This window comes from Lithobates pipiens, unplaced genomic scaffold, assembly GCF_037356315.1.
Source record: "Lithobates pipiens isolate NorthernLeopardFrog02 unplaced genomic scaffold, aLitPip1_a1.2 Scaffold_18, whole genome shotgun sequence".
NCBI classification, from domain to species: Eukaryota; Metazoa; Chordata; class Amphibia; order Anura; family Ranidae; genus Lithobates; species Lithobates pipiens.
This window is the reverse complement of record NW_027507758.1, coordinates 177,213,773-177,241,618: the sequence shown is the minus strand read 5'-3', so window position 1 is coordinate 177,241,618 and position 27,846 is coordinate 177,213,773. Positions and strand designations below refer to the sequence as shown.

At 43.3% G+C, this 27,846-nt stretch overlaps 1 protein-coding gene across 1 annotated transcript in view; it reads right to left on the bottom strand.

The window, feature by feature from the left end:
• TTC27 (tetratricopeptide repeat domain 27) overlaps window positions 1-27,846 on the bottom strand; it is a 626,083-nt gene that overhangs the window by 416,859 nt on the left and 181,378 nt on the right. Inside the window, exon 7 of the mRNA XM_077486426.1 lies at window positions 530-694. Within this exon, the coding sequence (XP_077342552.1) occupies window positions 530-694 (165 nt within the window). The remainder of the gene's footprint in view (window positions 1-529; window positions 695-27,846) is intronic.

The window sequence follows — 27,846 nt, the reverse complement described above, 5'->3', positions numbered from 1 at the left end:
CAAAAATGGCCTGTCATTAAGGGGGTAAAACCCCTGGAGCTGAAGTGGTTAATATAGATTACCGTTATCTGTAGGCAGCATTCAAATCATGATACAATATCTGCCTGTTCAAATATGTAGAAAAAGGCAGCAATTTTCAAGTTGTGTAAATACTTTTTTTTTTTTTACATGACTGTACATGAAGCCAGGGAAAAAGACTAAATATGCATTAATGCAAACATTTCTATCTATGATGAAAGCCTAATCTGACAGATATGGACAGTTCAGATATCTCTCAACTCTCCGTTTCCATGGGGAGAGAGTTACAAACACACACCAATACTGCCTTTTAAAGGATAACATCTTCCATTCATAGCTGGGTAGATATCACCTGCTTCCCAATTTGAGTCATGTTTATACATGAGAAGACTATCATAACATATGGTCTAAAATGAAAATCTGTCCTTGCTTTGACACATTGTATCAAAAAAGTGTATGTGTGATTCAAATAATTTTCAACCAATTTAAAATATATAAAGTAGGGTCTTACCTGATAACTCTATCTTTAACCTTGCCATGTCTTTAGCTTGATTGAGAAATTCTTTTGCCTTCTTGTATTCATAGTAATGGAGAGACAAATATCCACACTCCAGCTGAAGTTGCAAAAATAAATCTTGGGCTCCTTTTTCCAAAAGCAAATTTCCAATTTTCTCAACTGTGAAAAAAATGCAATGTTAATGTGCTATTACAGTTTTATACAGAAATCTACCATACATTCCAATAAAGGGCACACTGCATTTCACAAAATATTATATCAATATGATATATTTTTATAAAGAGAATTGAAAAAAAGTTTCTACTACCGAAGCATATGGATACGCTAGTATATACAGTATAGTAGGTGAAAAAGTCAACATTATGAATTCAGTCTTATGTAAAAGGTTACAATATTGGCTAGTCAGTCCATTCATCACCACCGTGAAATCATTAATATATCTATGGAAAATGAAGTGGCTGTATAATAAACACTTTGCATTCAAATGTACTCTACAAACAGGATTTCTACATCAGCCATGACATCATTAGAAGTTCTAAAAGAATGGATAAATAATCATGCAACGCCTATGCCCTATTAAACCCTACTTCTGGGTGGTTAGTGGACACTTTATATAAAAAAGTACAGATTAAATTGCATGCCAATACTTTCCTTATATCCTATAAACTAGCGTGCGACCCATTGTATTTCAAATAATCTTATTTATATTAAAGTGGTTGAAAACCCTTTTTAAAAAATTCTGCAAAAAAAAATAAATCCTGCAAGACAAGCAATGCATAGCATACTAGCTCATTATGAATAACTTACCTGAGAACGAAGCCCCCGAAGCGGTCCTCCATCTTCCTCTTCGCCGCTGCCATGGATCCCGGAGCGACTTCAGGGTCTCGCGGCTCCAGCGCTGTGATTCGCCGGAGCCGCGATGATGTCACTCCCACACAGCGGTGGCTGTCTTCGGGCAAATATCTCCTAAACCGTATAGGTTTAGGAGATATTTCTTGGACCTACGGGTAAGCCTTAATCTAGGCTTACCTGTAGGTCAAAGTTGGTTGTAAGGGTTTACAACCACTTTAACTATAGTAATCCAACTCAGAACATCACTCTGTGTATAAAATATCAATGAATAAAATAACAATGCTCACTACGTCCATCCCTTTATGACTACAGTGTACCCATCTTCTGATGGCTACTTTCAGCAGGATAATGCACCATTTCACAGAGCTCAAATCATTTCAAACTGGTTACCTGAACATGAAAATGAGGTCCTGTGATTCCAGAACCCCATGTATATCTTGAGGATTGAGCGTGTGAAGAGCCCATGCTGCAATAATATTGCCAAAAGCATAAGGTAATCTGTGAACTCACAAATCTACTCAGCAAAAGAATAAACCTTACTTCCAGTCTGCCAATGGTCTGAGCCATCTCAGATACAGATCAGAGACAGAGTTTTACCTGCACACTGAGCAGACATCGGAAGCTGAATAGTTCAGCTTTGAGGCTGAGGTTCTGAGGAATCTCAGCTATAGATCAAGGACTCTCTGTCCCTAATCTGTATCTAATAGACACAAAAAAATGGAGGGCATATCAGCATTCAAGACAACATTAAAGTAAACCTGTAGCTTATCCTAAGAAGGTTAAAGTAGCTGAATCACTTCAGCACTGGCTCTAGATGCAATGTATACCCATCTTTCCTTTATTTCCCTGCCACATCTTTAGCCATAGGAGCGATAAAGAGATAATGTTTTGCATATACCCCAAGTCCCTCTGTCTGCAGCTTACACAGGCCTTTTTGACATAACATCGGTAAAGATCACAGCCGTGTATTACCTGCAGTTTTCAAACCTACCAGACCTAGATGCTTACCCTTTACATCTTCTAGAAAAGATTCAAGAATGCAAAGTGGTCATGCTGCAACTGTATGCCTGGCCTCAATCACAAGCACGTGCTTAATCAAGAGTGGCTTTTAATGGATACTACTACTTCTGGTTGCCTTTTATTTAAGACTCGCACTGTTTTCTGGTTTACGCTTTCAGCCTGCCCTGACCTTTGACATGATCTTCAACTTAGCTTTTCTGCTGTCAGCTCTAATCTCCAGTTTGCCACCATTGAGTATCTTGTTCTTGTCCTGTCTTTAGGAGAGCTTGTCACCATCGTAACAATCTCATTATCGTGCAGGCTATGGCAACATATAAGTATTTTAAATGTTTATTTAGTGGGTTTTTTTTCCATAATTTCTTTACTTGCAATGTGCCTTTGAACTTCCAACTCTCTCATCATTCATATCCCTCTCCTATTCTAGGGGTGTCTAATTAAGCTTAGTGCTGGCCATGCTTCCATACTCCTCCTTTCATCTCTCTACATAGTATGTTTCAGTAGCAGCAGGAGATGGAGGATAAGGGGGCATAAAATGTCATATGAATTAAGGCTCTGAGTCTGCTATGGCTACTGAAATTGTATCCATGATGGTGGCATCCAGCAATCATTTCAAGGCTTTTGGATCTCCACACAAAACACAATTACAGGTAAATGCTATGCATAAAATATTTTTATGCACATATCTTATGGGAAGATTTTTGTTAAAATGGATGATCTGGTGGAAGGGTCTGTTTAATGGTCACAGGAAGTAGTGTCACCAGCACACCAGGATCTCCAAAATTGGGTCCAAAATTGTAATCAGCGATCACATAATTACAGCAGAAAGCGACACGTGCATGATAAAGGGGTCCTGAGTGGCTCAGAAAGGTTGCTTTCTGCTGTAATTATGTGATCACTGATTAAAGTTTTGGACCCAATTTTGGACATTCTGGTGTGCTGGTGACATTACTTCAAAGCTTTTGACTATACGCGGTTCCAGCCGTTGGTCACTTCACCACCAATTCTTGAATACAGCCATTTTTACAGGAATAAAAAACAAAATTTGCAGCGCTAAATAATGTGAGATACTAGTGACAATACACACCAGACAAATATAAAAAAAATAATAATAATTGTGATAGAAAATCTGTGAGAGTAAACTCGCTGAAAACAGTGAGCCACAACAATAGTAGTGTAACTAATAAATATTAATAAAAAGCACATGAATATCACATCCAAAATACATAACATTAAATTATAAAAAATAATCTGTGCAGTTCATAGAAAAATGCAGAGAATGGGAAAATGCTATGCACATAAAAAAATCCTCATCCAATTCTTATACGGGCAACTTCAAATATATGCGCTAGTATGGAAATGTGATACTTGACGTCCAAATTCCACCAAAGCAACTTCTAAGAAGATAGCAGGTGCACTTATCATAGAACAATAATGGATACTCTTACCCTAAGGTGTGGACCCACACACCATAATGGTGGGTCAAGAAAAGGAAATAGCTTAGGGATATAATAGTTATATAGCTACATGTGTGCACCCTCATCCCAATAATTTGAATCAAGGGGGGATATGGATATCTCCTATCTCCCAATGGAGACATCAACAAGGGAAAATGAGCATAGGGACTGTTACGGGGCACATAGAATATATTAATTCATAAGAATTCAATATCAGTGCAATAAATCATATTTAAAAACAATTTATTTGAAAAAAACATATAAAAATAAATAAATAAAACATTTCAAAATACAGTTGGTAGAGACGAATGAGGTAATTATTCAACTAGTTTCGCTTCATAGCTTCATCAGGATATTACCTAAGTCTGGAGATATACAAATTTAATATAACAAATCATTAATGTCAATGGTCACAATATAAGCATGACAGATAAGTGTAATCATTTAACCACTTGCAGACCGGACCATTTTGCTGGTCAAAGACCAGACCACTTTTTGCAATTCGGCACTGCGTCGCTTTAACTGACAATAGCGCGGTCGTGCGACGTGGCTCCCAAACAAAATTGACGTCCTTTTTTTCCCACAAATAGAGCTTTCTTTTGGTGGTATTTGATCACCCCTGCGGTTTGTTTTTATTTTTTGCGCTATAAACAAAAATAGAGCGACAATTTTGAAAAAAAACGCATTATTTTTTACTTTTTGTTATAATAAATATCCCCCACAAATATATAACAAAACATTTTTTTCCCTCAGTTTAGGCCGATACGTATTCTTCTACATATGTTTGGTAAAAAAAAATCACAATAAGCGATTATTGATTGGTTTGCGCAAAAGTTATAGCGTTTACAAAATAGGGATAGTTTTATAGCATTTTTATTAATAATTTTTTATTATTTTTTTTTTTAATAGTAATGGCGGCGATCAGCGATTTTTATTGTGACTGCGACATTGTGGGGGACCCATCAGACATTTTTGACACATTTTTGGGACCATTGTCATTTATACAGTAATCACTGCTATATAAATGCAGTGATTCCTGTGTAAATGACACTGGCAGTGAAGGGGTTAACCAGTGGGTGGCAGTGTAGGGGTTAAGTGTTCCTAGGGGTGTGTTACTAACTGTGGGGGGGTTGGGCTTTCATTTAGTGAACACTGATCTCTGCTCCAATCACATGGAGCAGAGATCAGCGTCACTAGTTGCTAGGCAGAATGGAAAAATGCTGTTTACACGGCATTTCCTCCATTCGGCCGCTCCGTGAGACGATCGCGGGGATGCCCGCGGCGATCGAGTCCGCGGGTCCCGCGACCGGACTCACGGGGGTCCCGACCAGCGCGGGAGCGCGCCGCTGGCGGCACGCTCCCGATGGCAGGGCGGCAAATTTAAAGGGACGTACATGTATGCCCATTTGCCTGGCCGTGCCATTCTGTCGACGTACATCGTTGTGCGCTGGTCGGCAAGTGGTTAAGAAAAAAATTAGATTATATTGAAATATTTTTTTTTGTAAAATATTTTTTATTGAGTTTTTCATTGACATACAGAATTGCCCACGCAGGGGCAAACTTCCAAATGTGGCAACAGGCCACAAAAGGGCGCATTATATAACATACATTCTGCCTCTAATGCAGCAACCGACCGCAACAGGGCAAATCAACACAAACACAACCGGCGGCGCGCTCCCGATGGCAGGGCGGCATTGATTATTGGACGTACCTGTACGCCAATATGCCTGCCCGTGCCATTCTGTCGACGTACATCGTCGTGCGCTGGTCGGGAAGTGGTTAAGCATGGGAGACATTGTCATCACATTTTGACATGGGGGGGGGCTCCTACCTCTCTCTCCAACCCTATTCCAGCTCCCGGTCGAATTCAGTGGTGTAGAAGAGGAGGAAGGGATATTTCCCGGCGACTGGGGGAGGAATATTTCACAGCACCGACAGCGGATCCGATTATAATAGATATTAGCTAAATATATAAAGATATATAATAGTGATATTTAATGATGGAGTACGTCACTAGGAAGATAGTGAATAAAGGGGAGAGGAGCCACCAGAGAAAGAGGTGTGTGACCACAGTGAATAAAACTGGATATTAATGATCCGGAGATGTGTGAATAGACTAGAGAGTCACTAGTTCCCATTCCACAAGTAGAGAAATTCCGTGATGTGAAAGCAAGTGTGCATGTGATTACAAGTAAATAAAAGGATAGAAAATAAAGGAAAGAGACCAATAAAGCCGTGAAGTGTAAGTGTAAATGATATATCGAAGGAATATCAAGAAGATATACACATATGTATAATTACCCCTTATTAGAAGAAGGGGAGAGAATTTGAAGGATCCCGGAGGTGCCAGAGAAACTGGCTTAACTAGAGATATCATATACCGATAATCTACATAGGTAGTAGGTACGGTGCAGAGTCCATCTTAATTAATTAGATATTCTATGTGGCTTCAATTGCTGTCCGGTCTGCACTAGTGAGATGACAATGAAATAAACATATTCAGAACTAGGGATGAGCCGAACACCCCCCTGTTCGGTTCGCACCAGAACCTGCGAACAGACCTAAACGTCGTGTGAACTTTACCGGTAGAACCCTATTAAAGTCTATGGGACTCGAACGTTCACAATCTAAAGTGCTCATTTTAAAGGGTAATATGCAAGTTACTGTCCTAAAAAGTGTTTGGGGACCCGGGTCTTGCCCCAAGGGACATGGATCAATGCAAAAAAAAGTTTTAAAAACGGACGTTTTTTCAGGAGCAGTGATTTTAATAATGATTAAAGTGAAACAATAAAAGTGTAATATTCCTTTAAATTTCGTAGCTGGGGGGTATCTATAGTATGCCTGTGAAGGGGCGCATGTTTCTGGTGCTTAGAACTGTCCCTGCACAAAGTGTCATTTGTGCAGGAAAAAAAGTCTTTTAAAATCACTTGCGGCTAAATTGTCGGCTCCCGTAATACAGAGAACACTCAATGAGAGTTCTCTGTATTAGCCGACAATTCATTCATTCATTGATTAAAAAAAAAAAAAAAAAAAAAGCTTGGGGGTTCCCCTAAATTCAATTGCCCTTCAGGTCTGACATGGATATTAAGGGGAACCCCGTGTCAAATAAAAAAAAAAAGGACTTGGGGGTCCCCCTAAATATCCATACCAGACCCTTTATCCAAGCACGCAACCTGGCAGGCCGCAGGAAAAGAGGGGGGACGAGAGAGTGGCCCCCCTCCCTCCTGAACCGTACCAGGCCACATACCCTCTACATTGGGAGGATGCTTTGGGGGTCTGTGACCCCCCAAAGCACCTTGTCCCCATGTTGATGAGGACAAGGGCCTCATCCTCACAACCCTGGCCGGTGGTTGTGAGGGTCTGCGGGCGGGTGGCTTATCAGAATCTGGAAGCCCCCTTTAACAAGGGGACCCCCAGATCCCGGCCCCCCCCTGTTTGAAATGGTAAGGGGGTACAAAAGTACCCCTACCATTTCACAAAGAAAGTGTCAAAATGGTTAAATAAGACAAACACACTTTTGAAAAATTCCTTTATTAAAAATAAAAAAAATAAAAAAAAGATTCCCTCAAAGCACCTTGTCCCCATGTTGATGGGGACAAGGGCCTCATCCTCACAACCCTGGCCGGTGGTTGTGAGGGTCCGCGGGCGGGGGGCTTATCAGAATCTGGAAGCCCCCTTTAACAAGGGGACCCCCCCCCTCTGTTTGAAATGGTAAGGGGGTACAAAAGTACCCCTACCATTTCACAAAGAAAGTGTCAAAATGGTTAAATAAGACAAACACACTTTTGAAAAATTCCTTTATTAAAAATAAAAAAAATAAAAAAAAGATTCCAGCGGTGCTAATCCACTCTTGCTATCTAGCGACGAATCTCCGGGGTCCAGCGATGGATGATCATATCCAGCGACGGGGGATCTCTCAGTCCAGCGCTGTCCATACATCCTTCTTCTGTCTCCACTCCGGAGACACTGCGGAGATCCCTGCGCTGACGTTTCTTATATTAGGAGGGCGGGGCCAGCGTCAGAGGGGCGGGGTCAGGTGACGGGTGGCCCCGCCCTCCTAACATAAGAAGCGTCAGCGCTGGGATCTCCGCAGTGGAGACAGAAGAAGGATGTATAGACAGCGCTGGACTGAGAGATCCCCCGTCACTGGATATGATCATCCATCGCTGGACCCCGGAGATCCGTCGCTGGATAGCAAGAGTGGATTAGCACCGCTGGAATCTTTTTTTTATTTTTTTTATTTTTAATAAAGTGTGTTTGTCTTATTTAACCATTTTGACACTTTCTTTGTGAAATGGTAGGGGTACTTTTGTACCCCCTTACCATTTCAAACAGGGGGGGGGGTCCCCTTGTTAAAGGGGGCTTCCAGATTCTGATAAGCCCCCCGCCCGCGGACCCTCACAACCACCGGCCAGGGTTGTGAGGATGAGGCCCTTGTCCCCATCAACATGGGGACAAGGTGCTTTGAGGGGTCACAAACCCCCAAAGCATCCTCCCAATGTTGAGGGTATGTGGCCTGGTATGGTTCAGGAGAGAGGGGGGCCGCTCTCTCGTCCCCCCCTCTTTTCCTGCGGCCTGCCAGGTTGCGTGCTCGAATAAAGGGTCTGGTATGGATTTTTAGGGGACCCCCACGTCAATTTTTTTTTTAATTTGACACGGGGTTCCCCTTAATATCCATGTCAGACCTGAAGGGCCTGGTAATTGAATTTAGGGGAACCCCCACGCTTTTTTTTTTTTTTTATCAATGAATGAATGACCTGTCGGCTAATACAGAGAACACTCATTGAGTGTTCTCTGTATTACGGGGAGCTGACAATTTAGCCGCAAGTGATTTTAAAAGACTTTTTTTCCTGCACAAATGACACTTTGTGCAGGGACAGTTCTAAGCACCAGAAACATGCGCCCCTTCACAGGCATACTATAGATACCCCCCAGCTACGAAATTTAAAGGAATATTACACTTTTATTGTTTCACTTTAATCATTATTAAAATCACTGCTCCTGAAAAAACGGTAGTTTTTAAAACTTTTTTTGCATTGATCCATGTCCCCTGGGGCAGGACCCGGGTCCCCAAACACTTTTTAGGACAGTAACCTGCATATTACCCTTTAAAATGAGCACTTTAGATTTCTCCCATAGACTTGTATAGGGTGTTCCGGCTTTTCGAATTTGCTGCGAACAGCCCAAATTGTTCACTGTTCGCTGAACAGGCGAACAGGCAATGTTCGAGTAGAACATGAGTTCGACTCGAACTCGAAGCTCATCCCTATTCAGAACCATATCTAAAGAGGTGACCATAAGCTAAGCATGATGTCCTATGGAGTAAGTTTGGGCTCACCTTTGTACCATATACCCTCCGTCTCCACCGGGTCCCGTCGCTGCTATGAATTGGCGCGTTGAATCGCCATTTAAACCCCCCAACCCCGCCGTAATCACAACGCCGTGTCGCCGGCGTATGACGTCGGCGGGGTCAATGGTCCGGACATAGCGCGTACCAATGTCCGTCACGCGCATGCGCCCTTCCCTGCCGGACACCAAAAATATGGCCGCGTGTCTATAATAGACGCCCGGCTCACCTGGCCCGTCCGGTCAGCGGCGCATGAGCATCAACTGGACGCAGCGCGCAGATGCACCTCCGCGAGAGTAGGAGAGGGAACAAGCCCGCCCCACACCACGTCAGCAGAACAGGAGGAAAGATATCCTCCCATCAACAAAGTTGAACGTGGGCGGCTACCTCCCTCCGTTCCCGGACCATACCAGCCGCCGGGAAAGAAGTCTCCCATACACCAAAGAATGCCCAGGATAAACCAGAGATAGGGGTTTGTGCATCAGAGAGAGCCGGAGCCCGCATCCATATCTCAAAACAAGCATACAAAATATTTACAAAAGATTAATAGCACATACCATGAATCCAATGAGTACAGAACAATATTAAAGGGGTTTTTATAACCAATAATAAAGAAAAAATAATAATATGAATTTAAACAAAAAACAATTTTACCTCGATTTTTACCTACTTACAGAAAATCATATACTCACACAATACATAAAAGACACTCCGGAAATAGTTTTCCGAAAGGCTAGATCACTTAGAGATCGGCTAACCAGTAGCCATTTCCAGGCAAAAAACACTCAGAAACCTAATCTGAAAGGCACCTTTCCCTGTGGCCAATGTTCCATGTGTCCATGGATATACTCTGGAACATCAGTGATTCTCCCAAATGGAGAAAATTATAAATTACAATCTCGAGCCAATTGCGGCACCACCGGCATTATATATTTAATGCTATGTCATTGTGGTGCATATTATATTGGCAAAACCATCCGCAAATTCAGACAGAGAGTAGGAGACCACATTTACTACACAACCAATGGAAAATTAACATCCATTGGACGACATATTGGATTGTATCACCGATATGAAGTAGGAACCATTAAATTTGTGGCATTGGAAGTGGTTCCAGCTGATATCAGGGGGGGCAACAGGGACAAATTATTACTACAGAAAGAGGCCCTATGGATAGAAAAACTGAATGCATTGGTCCCTCCTGGACTCAATGAAACCAACTCCTTCAAAGCCTTTCTATAAGTAGTTATGGTATACATATTAAAGATGATAACCATAAGTTTGGTCTCCTAGTCTCTGTCATTATTTCGCTTTAAACCCATTGATATTGTTTAATATTATTTCCCAACAATTGATGTAGGGATATTGGATGTGCCGCCCTCATCGCTGTCTCCACCCTTGTGGTAGACTCTTCTGATAGCCAACTGTGTCTTAATAATATCGAGGTAAAATAGTTTTTTGTTTAAATTCATATTATTATTTTTTCTTTATTATTGGTTATAAAAACCCCTTTAATATTGTTCTGTACTCATTGGATTCATGGTATGTGCTATTAATCTTTTGTAAATATTTTGTATGCTTGTTTTGAGATATGGATGCGGGCTCCGACTCTCTCTGATGCACAAACCCCTATCTCTGGTTTATCCTGGGCATTCTTTGGTGTATGGGAGACTTCTTTCCCGGCAGCTGGTATGGTCCGGGAACGGAGGGAGGTAGCCGCCCATGTTCAACTTTGTTTATGGGAGGATATCTTTCCTCCTGTTCTGCTGACGTGGTGTGGGGCGGGCTTGTTCCCTCTCCTACTCTCGCGGAGGTGCATCTGCGCGCTGCGTCCAGTTGATGCGCATGCGCCGCTGACCGGACGGGCTAGGTGAGCCGGGCGTCTATTATAGACGCGCGGCCATATTTTTGGTGTCCGGCGGGGAAGGGCGCATGCGCGTGACGGACATTGGTACGCGCTATGTCCGGACCATTGACCCCGCCGACGTCATACGCCGGCGACAGCGTTGTGATTACGGCGGGGTTGGGGGGTTTAAATGGCGATTCAACACGCCAATTCATAGCAGCGATGGGACCTGGTGGAGACGGAGGGTATATGGTACAAAGGTGAGCCCAAACTTACTCCATAGGACATCATGCTTAGCTTATGGTCACTTTTTTAGATATGGTTCTGAATATGTTTATTTCATTGTCATCTCACTAGTGCAGACCGGACAGCAATTGAGGCCACATAGAATATCTAATTAATTAAGATGGACTCTGCACCGTACCTACTACCTATGTAGATTATCGGTATATGATATCTCTAGTTAAGCCAGTTTCTCTGGCACCTCCGGGATCCTTCAAATTCTCTCCCCTTCTTCTAATAAGGGGTAATTATACATACCGTATATACTCGAGTATAGGCCGACCCGAATATAAGCCGAGGTCCCCAATTTACCCCCAAAAAACTGGAAAAAATTATTGACTCGTGTATAAGCCGAGGGTGAGACATGCCTGTCCATCCCTGTGTGTCGTCCATCCCTGTGTGTGTCCATGCATCCGTGTGTGTGTGTGTCCATGCATCCGTGTGTGTGTGTGTGTCCATGCATCCGTGTGTGTGTGTGTCCATGCATCCGTGTGTGTGTGTGTCCATCCATCCCTGTGTGTGTGCATGCATCCGTGTGTGTGTGTGTGTGTGTGTGTCCATGCATCCGTGTGTGTCCATCCATCCCTGTGTGTGCATGCATCCGTGTGTGTGTGTGTGTGTGTGTGTGTGTGTGTGTGTGTGTGTGTGTGTGTGTGTGTGTCCGTGCAGCCTACCTGTGTCCAGCCTGCCTGTGTCCGTCCAGCCTGTGTCCGTCCCGGCCTGCGTCCCGTCCCGGCCTGCGTCCCGTCCCGGCCTGCGTCCCGTCCCGGCCTGCGTCCCGTCCCGGCCTGCGTCCCGGCCTGCGTCCCGTCCCGGCCTGCGTCCCGGCCCGTCCCGCAGCTCTTCGTCGGTGGCCATTCTAGGATTCAAAAGCCGCGCCTCCGTCGGTGATAGGCGGAACACTCAATTTCCCACTGACTGCTGGGAAATTGAGTGTTCCGCCTATCGGATGTCCGTGATAGGCGGAACACTCAATTTCCCAGCAGTCAGTGGTCCGCCTATCATGGACGTCCGCTCATCCTCATACTACGGACGAGGATGAGAGGACGTCCGTGATAGGCGGAACACAGACTGCTGGGAAATTCAGTGTTCCGCCTATCACAGGCGAAGGCGGAGACGGAGGCGCGGCCTTTGAATCCTAGAATGGCCGCTGTCTGTCTGCTCGACACGCTGATCGGGCAGACAGACAGCGATGACTCGAGTATAAGCCGAGGGGGGCACTTTCAGCCTCAAAAAAGAGGCTGAAAATCTCGGCTTATACTCGAGTATATACGGTATGTGTATATCTTCTTGATATTCCTTCGATATATCATTTACACTTACACTTCACGGCTTTATTGGTCTCTTTCCTTTATTTTCTATCCTTTTATTTACTTGTAATCACATGCACACTTGCTTTCACATCACAGAATTTCTCTACTTGTGGAATGGGAACTAGTGACTCTCTAGTCTATTCACACATCTCTGGATCATTAATATCCAGTTTATTCACTGTGGTCACACACCTCTTTTCTCTGGTGGCTCCTCTCCCCTTTATTCACTATCTTCCTAGTGACTTACTCCATCATTAAATATCACTATTATATATCTTTATATATTTAGCTAATATCTATTATAATCGGATCCGCTGTCGGTGCTGTGAAATATTCCTCCCCCAGTCGCCAGGAAAGATCCCTTCCTCCCCTTCTACACCACTGAATTCGACCGGGAGCTGGAATAGGGTTGGAGAGAGAGGTAGGAGCCCCCCCCCCCCCCCCCATGTCAAAATGTGATGACAATGTCTCCCATGCTTAAATGATTACACTTATCTGTCATGCTTATATTGTGACCATTGACATTAATGATTTGTTATATTAAATTTGTATATCTCCAGACTTAGGTAATATCCTGATGAAGCTATGAAGCGAAACTAGTTGAATAATTACCTCATTCGTCTCTACCAACTGTATTTTGAAATGTTTTATTTATTTATTTTTATATGTTTTTTTCAAATAAATTGTTTTTAAATATGATTTATTGCTCTGATGTTGAATTCTTATGAATTAATATATTCTATGTGCCCCGTAACAGTCCCTATGCTCATTTTCCCTTGTTGATGTCTCCATTGGGAGATAGGAGATATCCATATCCCCCCTTGATTCATAATGGTGGGTCAATCGTGCATCAAAGTGAATCCACCGCAAATGGTCCTCCAAAAGGAACAATTGAACTCTCGATCGAGATATCCGATGCAGGTTGTCTGTCTCGAACTCCCTGAAAGTGCAATCATGAATGTAGGTATAATGAGAAAAAATAGAAAAAATGCCTCCACATTTTGTAGAGCACTCCAGTACAAAAAAATTATTTCAAAATGTTAAATTATAAAAAACATAATTCATGAAGGTACAAGCCATCAAGAGAAATCATGCATAAGCAGAATAATCAATAAAAAGCGTGGTATATCTGGCAGACAGGCTATATACCCGACATGTTTCGCACCATAGTGCATCAACTGGGGCATAAAAGGTTTTTCTCATTCTCTGCGATTTTCTATGAACTGCACAGATTATTTTTTATAATTTAATGTTATGCATTTTGGATTTGATATTCATTTGCTTTTTATTAATATTTATTAGTTTCACTACTATTGTTGTGGCTCACTGTTTCACAATTCATCATTGTTCTTGCTGGCTGCTAGACTTTTTTCAGTATTCTGGTAGCGCAATTATATTTTTATTTTTTACGGATATGCATTGAAAATATTGCATTTAATGTTTCATGGTCATCTCTTGACCTAGGCAATTCAAAGTGTCACAATCTGATATCTCCCTTCAGAGCAACATCTGCACTATTAGCATCAAAGACAATGCAGAAATCTTCACCTCAGTAGCAGCAACTTGAGGCTGGTCGAATATCATTTGGCTAGTGTGTACAGCAGCCTGTCCAGCTTGTGTCGAACGGGCATGCTGGAAAATAAGAACCCAATTGGAATCCGATCAGCGTTGGCTGCGAGCATTGCTCGTTGTGTTCTGACGGGGGGAAGTCCCCTTGTCAGAACACAATAGCTCAGAGGGGAGATCACTGTACTAAAAGTGCATACTTAGTACAGCAAGCTCCTACATTTTTCTTTTCGTTCAGCCCACTGGGTACATATATGTATATACAGTATCTCACAAAAGTGAGTACACCTCTCACATTTTTGTAAATATATTATATCTTTTCATGTGACAACACTGAAGAAATAACACTGTGCTACAATGTAAAAGTAGTGAATGTACAGCTTGTATAACAGTGTAAATTTGCTGTCCCCTCAAAATAACTCAACACAGCCATTAATGTCTAAACCACTGGCAACAAAAGTGAGTACACCCCGAAGCGAAAATGTCCAAATTGGGCCCAAAGTGTCAATATTTTGTGTGGTCACCATTATTTTCCAGTACTGCCTTAACCCTCTTGGGCATGGAGTCCACTAGAGCTTCACAGATTTCCAACGGAGTCCTCTTCCACTCCTCCATGATGACATCACGGAGCTGGTGGATGTTAGAGACCTTGTGCTCCTCCACCTTCCGTTTCAGGGATGCCCCACAGATGCTCAATAGGGTTTAGTTCTGGAGACATGATTGGCCAGTCCATCACCTTTACCCTCAGTTTCTTTAGCAAGGTAACATTGCCTACAATGTATGTAACTATGAGGCATTGCAAGGCAGACAGTTACAAGCATGACTCACAAAGGCAGAGGCATGATGGGATTTGAAGTTCCACAACAGCTGGAGGACTACAGATTGAGCACCTATGCCCTACAGTTTCTAGAGGTGACTTCATATACCAGGTTCATTGAGTATAATGTATAGAACTCATAAAATGGAAAATAAAAGGAGCTGGCACTGCTGACTTGTTTTCAAAGGAGCAGGCTCCAGGTCTGTTACCCCAGACCCTGAGCTTAATGCCTTAACAATTATGGTCCTGGATCAGGCAAGCAGTTGAAAATAGCTGCATTCTTGTCTGACACTGACTGGTACTGACTATCATGATAATGAAGCAAGGATCGGGGACAGATCATCCCAGAGCCTGCACCTTTGGAAATAAGGTGACAATGGCAGATCATACACTTAAACCCCCTTCCAAACCAGACCAATTTTCAGTTTTGGGCACTCCCACAATTTGAATGACAACTACTCAGTCAAGCAAAACTGTACCTATATGAAATTTTTGTCCTTTTTTTTCACACAAATAGAGCTTTCTTTTGGTGGTATTTAATCACTGCTGGGTTTTTTATTTTTTGCACTGTAAAAGATAAAAGACCGAAAATTCTGTAAAAAAAATAATTTTTCTTCGTTTTTGTTATAAAATTTTGCAAAATAGTAATTTTTCTTCAGAAATTTGGGCATAAATTATGCTACTACATACCTTTGGTAAAAATAACCCAAATCAGTATATATTATTTGGTCTTTGTGAAAGTTATAGAGTCCACAAGCTATGGTGCCAATCTCTGAAAATTGATCACAACTGATGTACTGACGGCCTATCTCATTTTATGAGATGCTAACAAGCCAGGGAAGTACTTTCCTTTTCCTTTTTGGAAAGTAGACATTCCAAGGTATTTAATAAGAGGCATGGTGAGTTTTTTTAATTTTTCCCAACAATTTACAAAATCAAGATTTTTTTCCTTTTTTTTTCACAAAATTGTCAAATTAGCAGGTTATTTCTCACACACAGCATATGCATACCACAAATTACACCCCAAAACACATTCTGCTACTCCTCCTGAGTACGCTGATACCACATGTGTGAGACTTTTACACAGCAAGGCTACATACAGAAGCCCAACATGCAGGGAGCGCCATTAGGCGTTCTTGGAGCATAAATTATACATATCATTTCTTGACTAACTCTTACACTTTTGAAGGCCCTGGAGCACCAGGACATTAGAAAAGCCCCAAAAATTACCCCACTTTGGAAAGAAAACAACCCAATGTATAATCTATGATGCATAATGAGTCTTTTGAACAGTCATTTTTTCTACAAGTTTTTGGGAACACGTGTAAAGAAAATGAAAAGTATTTTTTTTTTTACACAAAGTTGTCCATTTATACAATATTTCTAACACATAGTATATCCATGGCAAAAATTATACCCCAAAATAGATTCTCCTACTCCTCCTGAGTACGGCAATACCACATGTGGGAGACTTTTACACAGCATGGCCACATATAGAGGCCCAACATGCAGGGAGCACCATCAGGTGTTCTAGGGGCATAAATGTCAAATCTAATTTGACTACCTATTACACTTTTGTGAGGCACTGTAGTGGCATGGATGAGAACCGATGTGGCATGGATGAGCATGAATGGGGATGGCTGAGCATGAATGAGTATGCCCGAGTACGGCTGGGTATGCTGGTTATGCTGGGTATGGCTGGGTACGGCTGAGTATGGATGAGTGCGGCTGGGTACGGCTGTGCATAGATGGGTATAGCTGCGTATGGTTGGGTATGCATGGGATGAATCAGCATGGATGTATGGATGAGTATGGATGGATGGATGAGTATTGCCGAGTATGGATGGATGGATGAGTATTGCCGAGTATGGATGGATGGATGAGTATTGCTGAGTATGGATGGATGAGTATTGCCGAGTATGGATGGATGAGTATTGCCGAGTATGGATGGATGAGTATTGCCGAGTATAGATGGATAAGTATTGCTGAGTATGGATGGATGGCTGAACATGGGTGAGTATTGCTGAGTATGTATGGATGGATGAGTATTGCTGAGTATGGATGGATGGATGCATGAGTATTGCTGAGCGTGGATGGATATATATTGCTGAGCATGGATGAGTATTGCTGAGCATGGATGGATGGATGAGTATTGCTGAGCATGGATGGATGGATGAGTATTGCTGAGCATGGATGGATGGATGAGTATTGCTGAGCATGGATGGATGGATGAGTATTGCTGAGCATGGATGGATGGATGAGTATTGCTGAGCATGGATGGATGGATGAGTATTGCTGAGCATGGATGAATGGATGAGTATTGCTGAGCATGGATGGATGGTTGAGTATTGCTGAGCATGGATGAATGGATGAGTATTGCTGAGCATGGATGGATGGTTGAGTATTGCAGAGTATGGATGAGGATGGATGGATTAGTGTGGATGAGTATGGATGGATGGATGGATGAGTATGGATGAGTATGGATGAGTATGGATGAGTATGAATGAGTATGGATGGATGGATGGCTGAGTATTGCTGTGTATGGATGGATGGCTGGCTGCGTATTGCTGTGTATGGATGGATGGATGAGTATTGCTGAGTATGGATGAATGAGTATTGCTGAGTATGGATGGATGAGTATTGCTGAGTATGGATGGATAAGTATTGCTGAGTATGGATGGATAAGTATTGCTGAGTATGGATGGATGGCTGAGCATGGGTGAGTATTGCTGAGTATGTATGGATGGATCAGTATTGCTAAGTATGGATGGATGGATGCATGAGTATTGCTGAGCGTGGATGGATGGATGAGTATTGCGAAGCATGGATGGATGAGTATTGCTGAGCATGGATGGATGGATGAGTATTGCTGAGCATGGATGAATGGATGAGTATTGCTGAGCATGGATGGATGGTTGAGTATTGCAGAGTATGGATGGATGGATGGATAAGTATGGATGAGTATGGATGGCTGAGTATTGCTGTGTATGGATGGATGGCTGGCTGAGAATTGCTGTGTATGGATGGATGGATGAGTATTGCTGAGTATGGATTGATGGCTGGGCATGGATGAGTATTGCTGAGTATGGATGGATGGATGAGTATTGCTGAGCATGGACTGATGAGTATTGCTGAGCATGGATGGATGGATGGATGAGTATTGCTGAGCATGGATGGATGAGTATTGCTGAGCATGGATGGATGGATGAGTATTGCTGAGCATGGATGGATGGATGAGTATTGCTGAGCATGGATGGCTGGATGAGTATTGCTGAGCATGGATGGCTGAGTATTCACGAGGATGGATGGCTGAGCATGGATGGATGGATGGCTGGATGAGTGCTGGAGTTGTCACATATCAGTGCTGTGGGCACTACACATCCGGCCCACAGCGCTGCTGCATCTGATCTGTCCACTGATCGGTACAGAGAGGGGAGAGGAGCCAGACGTGACGGCAGTTTGTTTACAAGCGATTGCTCCATCATTTGACAGAGCGAACACGTAGCAAACGGTCGCTATCAGTGGTCAAGTATATACCTGGGTGGGCACCCCAGGGGGTGTGTGTGGGAGCGCGATTCTGGGAGGATGTCAATGTACGTCTTCCCAGAGTTATTGAGCCTCGCTGTAGCAGTCATTCGGCCATAGTGTGAATTAATATTCACTATTGAACCACCATAATATTCACTATTGAAACACTGCTCCTCCTCCCAGCCAATCAGGAAGTGGGTCTTGAGACCTGTGAACAAATTGGCTGAAAGGACAGGTGATCCTATTGGATGCCTAGGACGAGTGGAGGAGACACACGGCAGAATTGAGGAGAGGACGCGGGAGCTGCTTCCCAATACCTGCCACCTTTGAGGTACCTGCCGGACCAACCAGCAGACAGCGGGCAGGGGAGTGGGGTTTAGGTATGCACCGGCTGGTGATGGGGGTGGTTGTTTACCACCGCTGCCCCCCACCCCAAAAAAAAAAAAAACAACAGCGGCCACTACCATACAGTATTGTCAATTTATAGCTTAAAGTTTCACCAGTATTAATATACTCCTCATCCACTGATCAGTTGCACAAGTTGATGTCTAGCGGTCTACTCTTGCCAATTTTTTCTCCAGACTGCTTCATATTACATGCAGTCACCCAAACATACAGGACTGTGAATAACAAAGTCAATGATACATTTATCATAGCTACTTTTCTGCCTTATCCATCTCTTTAAAACTTAACACTATGCCCCACACATCACTGGCAGAGAATCCATCATTTTTGATTTCCAGAGCAAAAAATGTCCCTGATGGTTTGTTAATGATGTAAAGCTTAACAGATAGGCAGCAGCATTCAAATCACAGCCGTGAAGGATGTTTTGCCCTTCCTTTATCTCTGTATCACAGCGTATTCTAAATCATACCAATATATCCCCCCCAGTGTCTTGTTTCCAATATGAGATCCAGTCCAACCAAATATTCTTTCTGCCTGGCCAATGCCCGCTTATCAAAAAACCTCTTATACTGGAGGTGCCAGAAAATGCAAGAATGCAGCTTATCTACACATGCCATGAGTTTCAGTTTAAAGAAGACCTGTCACAAGAGAAAAATAGGCCGTCATTACTAGTATCCTGAAAAAATAAAATGTTTGACTATGTCTGGCTCCAGTGCTTTTGAGACACCTAAACCAATTATGCAAAAAAAAAAAAAAAAGTCAACAGCAACTCAATTAAGACCACAGGCAGCCAGGTGACGAGCATTTTTTAGGAGATAAGAAATGGCAGTCTCCATAATTTGTCTCATGTCAGTTGTAGCAATACATGCCAAGCATCAAAGGTTTAAAGTAGACAATATAACTGGAGTAAAAATGGCAACAATGGTTTTCAGTTTAAGAAACATTACTTACATCTGCTGACCAAACAGATATGAGATCTTTAGCTATTAGGCCCCATTCACACGGTTATTCTCTATGGAGATCGTTCACATATCCTCTCCAAGTCGCTCGAAGATCAAAAAAGTTCTGGAGCTTTTTTTTGAAGCTCAAATCGGGCAGATTTGAGCACTTTTGGCGTGTTCCTATTCCCATAGAAATGAATAGAAACGCACCATTTGCATGTTTTTGTGCGCATGTGCGTACGATTTTTGCTCAAACTAAAAATTGTAGAACATAAAAAAGCAAAAATATATGGATAAATAAATGTAAACTAAATTCACAAATAACTAAAAATCATCATAAATACAATTTTAAATATATAATACATAATAAATAATTAACCCCAATCTTAAAAAAAATTATTAGAATTAATAATAATAAACAATAATAAACACTCAAACCCCCAACAAAAGAAAAATATATATTATTAATAATAGTTATTTATTTGCTAGGGTTAAGGTGTTTAGTTATTTATTTATTTTTACTGTTACTTAGTATTCACTTATTGAATTTATTTATTTATGGTTATTTTTATTTGTGTATTTATTTTACAGTTATTCATTCAAGAAGTAGAAGTAGTAGTAGCAGAAGTAGTAATAGTATTAACACCTTAACCCTAACAAAAAATAAATAACCCTATGTCAGGAAGCTAGTTCAGCTAATACAAATTCTCATACAGCTAATTCAAATTCTTCTGCATCTACTGCTCATACCCTAATGCTCATTCGCTAAAACTAAATCCCATGCAGCTAACGCAGAAGAATTTGCATAGGTGCAGACGAATTTGCATTAGCTGTATGGGAATTAGTATCAGCTGAACTAGCTTCCTGACATAGGGTTATTTATTTTATTTTTGTTAGGGTTAATGTGTTTATACTACTACTACTACTACTACCAATAATAATGAATAAATAAATGTAAAATAAATATATACATAAATAAAAATGATCATAATACATAACAAATAAATTCAATAAAAGAATACTAAGTAATGGTAAATAAATAATTAACCCCTAATTCTAACCCCAGCTCCTAATCCTAACCTAACCTTAAACCCTTACCCTAACAAAAAATAATAATAAATTAATAATAATTAAAAGCTAAAAAAAAAAGCTGAAATACCTAGCAACAAATGATGCAACAGATGATTTTTCTTTATATTAGCCAGTAGAGAAAACTAACGCCAAAGCTCAAAAACGTGCGCGGGTCGCACATAAAAACACGCCAAAATCACACAAAGAAGACACAGGAAAAACACTCAAAGATGCTATGCTCGGGTGTGAATGCAGCTTTAGGAACAGTTACTGAAAAACGCATGCATCTATGTTTTTTCAAATTGGTATGGAATAATAAATTATAAACAGGTTTCAGATACAGACAGTATATTCTGTTTGGTGATGGAGGCAGAGGTGTGGAGGTTACTTTTCCAACAAATGTTTATCATTGTAGTCCACTGCCAAATGAAAGTCAGCCAAGCACTTCTTCCAGATTCCACTGCCATCAATTACTGTATGTTAGAAGACTTCTAGCAGGGATGGAACGTGGTCACTCGATAATAGGAAATGAGTGAACAAGAACCTTCATAGCAGGATTGCCAGATTTAATAATGCTGCACATGACTTTAACGTGCTAAAAAGTCTATATGAGATTTTAGTGATTTACATTTACAAACCTAACACTCTGAAGTCTTTAACCACTTCCCTACTTGGCCCCTTTCCTGCCCAGGCCAATTTTCAGCTTTTAGTGATGTCACACTTTTTTCTTTTTTTTTAGTTTTTGTTAGAATTTTTGTACTCACTGTAAAATCCTTTTCTCTGAAGTTCATTGACAGGCACAGCTGCAGTAATCTTGACTGTAGGGTTATTACGCCACCTTCAGGAGATTCCTGCAGCTCAGTACGTCAACAAGCAGTAGAACGTAAACCAATAGGAGGGGAGGGTACTGTGTCCGTCAATGAACTTCAGAGAAAAGGATTTTACGGTGAGTACAAAAATCCTATTTTCTCTTTTGTTCATTGACGGACACAGCTCCAGTAATCTTGACTATAGGGACGTCCCCAAGCAGTGTCATAACAAGGGGTGGGAACATAACATCACTCACAACCAGCGGTGTTCCCTAACAGGGGAGTCACCATCTGAACTAACCACATCAGAACTTGATGTCAACAAATGCAGCAAGGTGCATTAATATTCAAAAGGTAACTTTTTCTTAACAGAAGAAAGAATGTAAAATTGCAACATTACACGGCCGCCTGCAAAACTTTGCGGCCAAAGCAGGCATCAGATGATGCTCTTACATCCACTTTGTTGAACTTTGTAAAGGTGTGAACGGATGACCAAGTCGCAGCCTTACACACCTGAGCAACTGACACTTGACATCGGAAAGCCCAAGAGGTCCCAAATGCCCTGGTGGAATGGGCTGTGACAGGAGAAGGGGGCACCTGCCCCTTCAAGGCGTAAGCCTGGACCACAAACTGTCTAATCCACCTGAAAATGGTGGTTGACGAGACAGCCAGCCCTTTTTTCAGACCAGCCATCTAAACGAACAGAGAATCTGACTTCCGGAATGGAGCCGTGGCAGACAAATAAACCCTTAGAGCCCAGACCACGTCCAGGGAATGAAGGGCCACCTCCTTAGGATGTGTCAGTTTAGGACACAGAGATGGTAACACAATGTTTTCATTGAGATGGGAGGCTGAAACCACCTTCGGCAGAAAAGAAGGTTGCGGACGCAACGCCACCTTATCCCTGTGGATAACCATAGGGCGACTTGCAAGACAAGGCCGTCAGCTCAGAAACCCTCCTAGCAGATGTAATAGCCACTAGAAAGACCACTTTCTGAGAAAGAGTCAACAACGGAATTTCCCTGATGTTCTCAAACGGCAGTTTCTAAAGCGCCAATAGCACCAGGTTCAGATCCCACAGAGGTAGGGGTTGACGCACCGGAGGGACTACATGCCGGACCCCTTGTACAAAGGTGCTTACCAATGAGTGAGATGCCAGGGGTCATTGGAAAAAAACAGCCAAGGCTGATATCTGTCCCTTGATGGTGCTCAAGGCCAACTTCTGGTCTACTTCACGCTGCTGTAAGAACAGCAGGATCCTAGAAACAGAATAGGTGCATGGGCACCCCTCCATCTCCTCACACATGGAGATATAAGCCTTCCACGTACGATGGTATATCTTCCGAGAAGAAGATTTTCGTGCCCTCAGCATAGTGGAAATCACAGAGTCTGACAGACCTCAGTTCCTTAGCACCTGGCTTCAAACCAGCAATGGTAAAGCAGGATGGAGAATCGGACCTTGTGACAGAAGGTCTTCTCGCATCGGCAACCGCCAAGGAGCATCTGCCACCAGGTGTACTAGGTCGGCGTACCAAGGATGCCGAGGCCAATCTGGGGTAACCAGTTTTACTGGAATCCCCTCAGCCTCCACTCCGCAGAGCAGACGTGGTAACAGTTTGAGCTGAGGGAAAGTGTAAATCAGCCGGTACTGCTCCCATGGAGCCACCAAACGCGTCTGACGCGTCCACCCAAGGATCTCTTGTCCTGGACATGAACCTACGCACCTTTCGATTGAGCCAAGGGGCCAGAAGAGGAATCTGGTGTGCCCCACTGCAGGCAAAGAAGCCTGAACACCTCATGATGCAGTGACCATTCTCCTGGGCCCAGCATCTGGTGACTTGGATAGTCCTCTTGCCAGTTTTCACCTCCCAGGATGTACATGGCCGAAAGGGCCGGTACTCGTCGCTCTGCCCACCAAAGGATGTGAGCAGCCTCCCGTGCTGCAGCCGAGCTTCTTGTTCCTCCCTGATGGTTGACATATGCCACCACCGTGGCATTGTCTGACTGTCTGGATTCTGATCGGACGCCCTTGTAGACCATGTGGAGAGCCATAGCCTGATTGCTCGAAGTTTGAGCACATTGATAAGTAACTGGGATTCCTCCCTCGACCAGAGGCCCTGGGTCAATTGTACTCCCAGTACTTCACCCCAGCCGGTCAGGCTGGAGTCTGTTGTGATCACCATCCAATGAAGAGGCAGGAACGATTTCCCGGACCGAAGACCTCAGCCACCAGAGAAGAGAGTCCCTGACTAACTGGCTCACCCGAATCTGCCAATCCAGGGATAATGGCAATTTGTCCCATTTGGACAGTATCTCCTGCGAGACTCTGGTGTGAAATTGGGCGTACGGTACCACCTCGAAGGAGGTTAACCCACAATTGCGATCCCGCATTGACGCAACAATGCAAAAATTGGAGCCACTACTTTGTTAAAGACTCGGTGTGCAGAAGCCAGGCCAAAGGGGAGAGCCACAAACTGGTACTGGTCTCCCCCCCACTGCAAATAGCAGAAACCCCTGATGTCCTGTATATCCGTATATCCAGAGACGCCAGGGAGTCCACCTGATGGAGTGCAGGGACTACGGAGGGAACCGATTCCATTCTGAACCTCTGTACTTTCACAAAGCAATTGAGAGCTTTCAGGTCCAGGATTGAACGTATCCCTTCCTTTTTGGGGACTACAAACAGATTGGAGTAGAATCACTGAAACCTTTCCTGTTCTGGAACAGGCACTATCACCCTACATCTGAGCAGGTTCCTTACTGCCCCAAACAGGGCCTCTCGGTGAGCCGGGAGTAAGGGTATGCTGTAGGGAAAGAATCTGTTTGGTCAAGAGAGGAACTCTATCTTGTAGCCTGATGAAATCAGTTCGCAGACCCATTGGTCAGACAACCAAGAGGCCCACCAAGCTGCAAACTCCAGAAGGTGACCCCCCACCTGTGTGTCGGGTGGGGGCAAACCTTCATGCGGTAGCACTTTTGTTTGCAGGCTTGCGAGGCCAGGGACGCTTTTGTCCCTCAGCAGACGCTCTGTCGGACTGGGAGCGTTTACCTGAAGTCCCGGGCGGACGAAAAAGCCTCTTCTGAGTGGAAAAGGAGGACCCTTGCCTGCGGCATTGCTCCTTACCCTTCCTGGACTGTGGGAGCAACGTGCTCTTCCCACCTGTGGCATTCTTAATAATGTCATCTAGCGAGGCTCCAAATAGCTGCTCACCAAGGAAGGGCAAATCCGTCAAGGCTTTTTTAGATGCCTGGTCCGCAGACCAGCATTTCAGCCAGATCAGGCGCTGCAGCACCACTGCTGATACCGATGCTCTGGAGAGCAGGGGAAGTGTATCCAGGGCTGCATCACAGACACACTTAAGGCTGTTACCACCATGTTAAGAGTATCTCCTAGCACGGGTGTATATTTGTTCTTAATATAACTGTTTTTTTATAGTTCTTTTTGTTTATAATATTTTTTGTAATCTGGCAACAATGGTTCATACCTCTGGTCTGCTGTACTTTTAATTGAATAAATCTGCCGATTGTTTAATGGTACATTCACGATTGGAGCCCATTTTTCCCCCTCTCCCTTCCACTCGCGGCCTGGCGGCCCGAGTGTTTTGCGTTTGCCTATTGAGGAGCCTCCGCGCATAGCTGTATATCGGAGAGCTCTCCAAACCGGAAATTATTAGTGATTGGGCGGCCAACCTGTCCATCTTCCTAGTGTAAACCGAGAAGAAGACAGCGCTATGGGGGCAGCACATGCAGAGCCCACAGACACCAGCAGAGAGACAGGTGACACCACAGGGACACAGACAGCCAGTGCAGCGCCCAATCAAGGATCAGAGCCCCCTGGAGGACCACTGGCCCAGGTAAACACACCGCACTACAGCCCAGTCATGTAGCATCCGCCACAGGGGTGGGGAGGGAAAATAGGGACAGGGAGAGAGGAAAGGGAGAAGAGGGACCCCCTAATCAACCTCCCAGGGCATGCCCAGCTGAGACAGGGAGAGCTGTACTTACCGTCCGGACGAGCTGGAGGCATCCCACACCCTAATCAACCTCCCAGGGCATGCCCAGCTGAGACAGGGAGAGCTGTACTTACCGTCCGGACGAGCTGGAGGCATCCCACACCCGAGCAGTACGGGGTGGCTTCTGGCCACGGCACACTGTGACAAAGACATTCCTAGTCCGGTCATATTTGTGCCCTGGAGCATGTAGCTCACCGGCCGACCCTGGAGCCTGAGAGGCATGGCGTGGCCGACCGAGCGTGTGCAGGCCCTTGCTGCAAGCTGGATGGCCAGGCTGGGGAGACTACAAGGATCTATTTTATCCAGCCTGTCACCCAGCCGGCTGTCGCTGGAAGATCACAGGATCTTAAAATCTTACACAAAAGACAAAAATCCCCAAAAAATCCCCAGGACCAATGGTCCCGCAGGGAGCCCAAGTCCTTCTTCACTAGGCAGGGAAAAAAACTGAGCTGCAGGACTGAGGGGTTATTGCCAGAGGGACCACCCCCTGGGCGGAACTGTACAATTCTGTTGTTTTTCACATGTATTACATGTTCTGCCTAGTCCTCTCCTGAAGGTGGCGTAATAACCCTACAGTCAAGAATAATGGAGCTGTGTCCGTCAATGAACGAAAGAGAAACATGAATTTTGGCTTGTCCTCATTACAGTAGTAAAGGTGAAATCTTTCAGTGGGGGCCCTAGTTCTGTTCCCTCACTTTGGTGGATTCCCTCCAACTTCTTGTTCTGGCTATGGAACAGGAAGTAAAAGTCCCCAATAGGATACAGATGGAAAAAAATAAAACTGATGAGGGTTATGAATCTTACTCTAACGTAAAAAGGAAAAAAAAAGTTTGCCTTTAGTTCTACTTTAAAACCTATATATGGCCAAAACCATCATTTCTTTGTTTTAGAGTAGGAAAGGCTTAAAATTCATGTCAGTTTATTTTCTGTTGTATTTACCCACTTGAGAAGATTTCCCTTTACTTCTGTCCTGTAGGCTCAACAGAAAGTGAGGGAAACCTCTATAAAGTAAGTGGAGTTCCCCTCCTATGTGTCCCCACTAGAAGACCTACTCACACTACTTTTTCTGGTGACAACTAAAAAAAAAAACTTTGAATTTTCCATGATTTTCTGCCTATGTGACAATGGACACTAGGACAAATACAGAGGATGGATTTACTTAGTGGGGAACATAGAAATAAAATCTTTACTTATTTACTAAACTTAAACTTTAAAAATAATGGCTATGCATACAAATTAAAGGAGAATGGTACATTTGTTACAATTTACTCAATATCCCCTCCGAATACAGCCTACCAGCTCAAATACTTACCTTCCTCCTTAAAGCAGAGTTCGGGGAAAAAAAAATATTTTAAAAAACACCCGTAGTATAGTTAGGGCTTGTGTATTTCCACTATGTTCTCCAGTGAACTGTCCCATTTCCTTTTTGTGCAGCATGCTTCACTTACTTTATTATTCTCCTGTACAACACGGCCATATTCAGTCTTGGAAAGCGGCACTGTTGTTCTTCCGGGATTCAGTGCATGCACCTCCCATTCTTGTGCGTCGCAAGCGAGTCCCACAGAAATTAAATGCCCCTTGACAGGACTCATTTAAAATTCCATTTTACATGATGTGCTGTCTTCTGGTGCTCTATATGATGAGATATAAAGGCTTCCCGCCTGCGATTTAATACGAATACTAAATCTCCAGCCGCCTCTGACGCTAGGGTAACTATGGCAACAACAGCCTGGTTACCCTTTTTAAAAATGGTGCATAGTGCTGCCTTGCATCGCGTCATTTTCTGTTTGGAAATAAAGCAATGCTTGCTAGGAGCCTGAGCTGTGCACGGACTCCTGGGATTGATGACACTCATCCCCCAGGAGACAATGCAAATGACTTAGGTGGCCATGGCAAAATAAGGAGGAAGGGAGGAAATTTTTCGGAATAAATAACGTAAAGGAACCAAATCGTTATTGGCATGTAAACGAGTAATGCAGAATGGGAAGTGTAAAATGTGGTCAGAACTCTGCTTTAATCCAGCAACTTTTAAGAGTTTATAGGTATA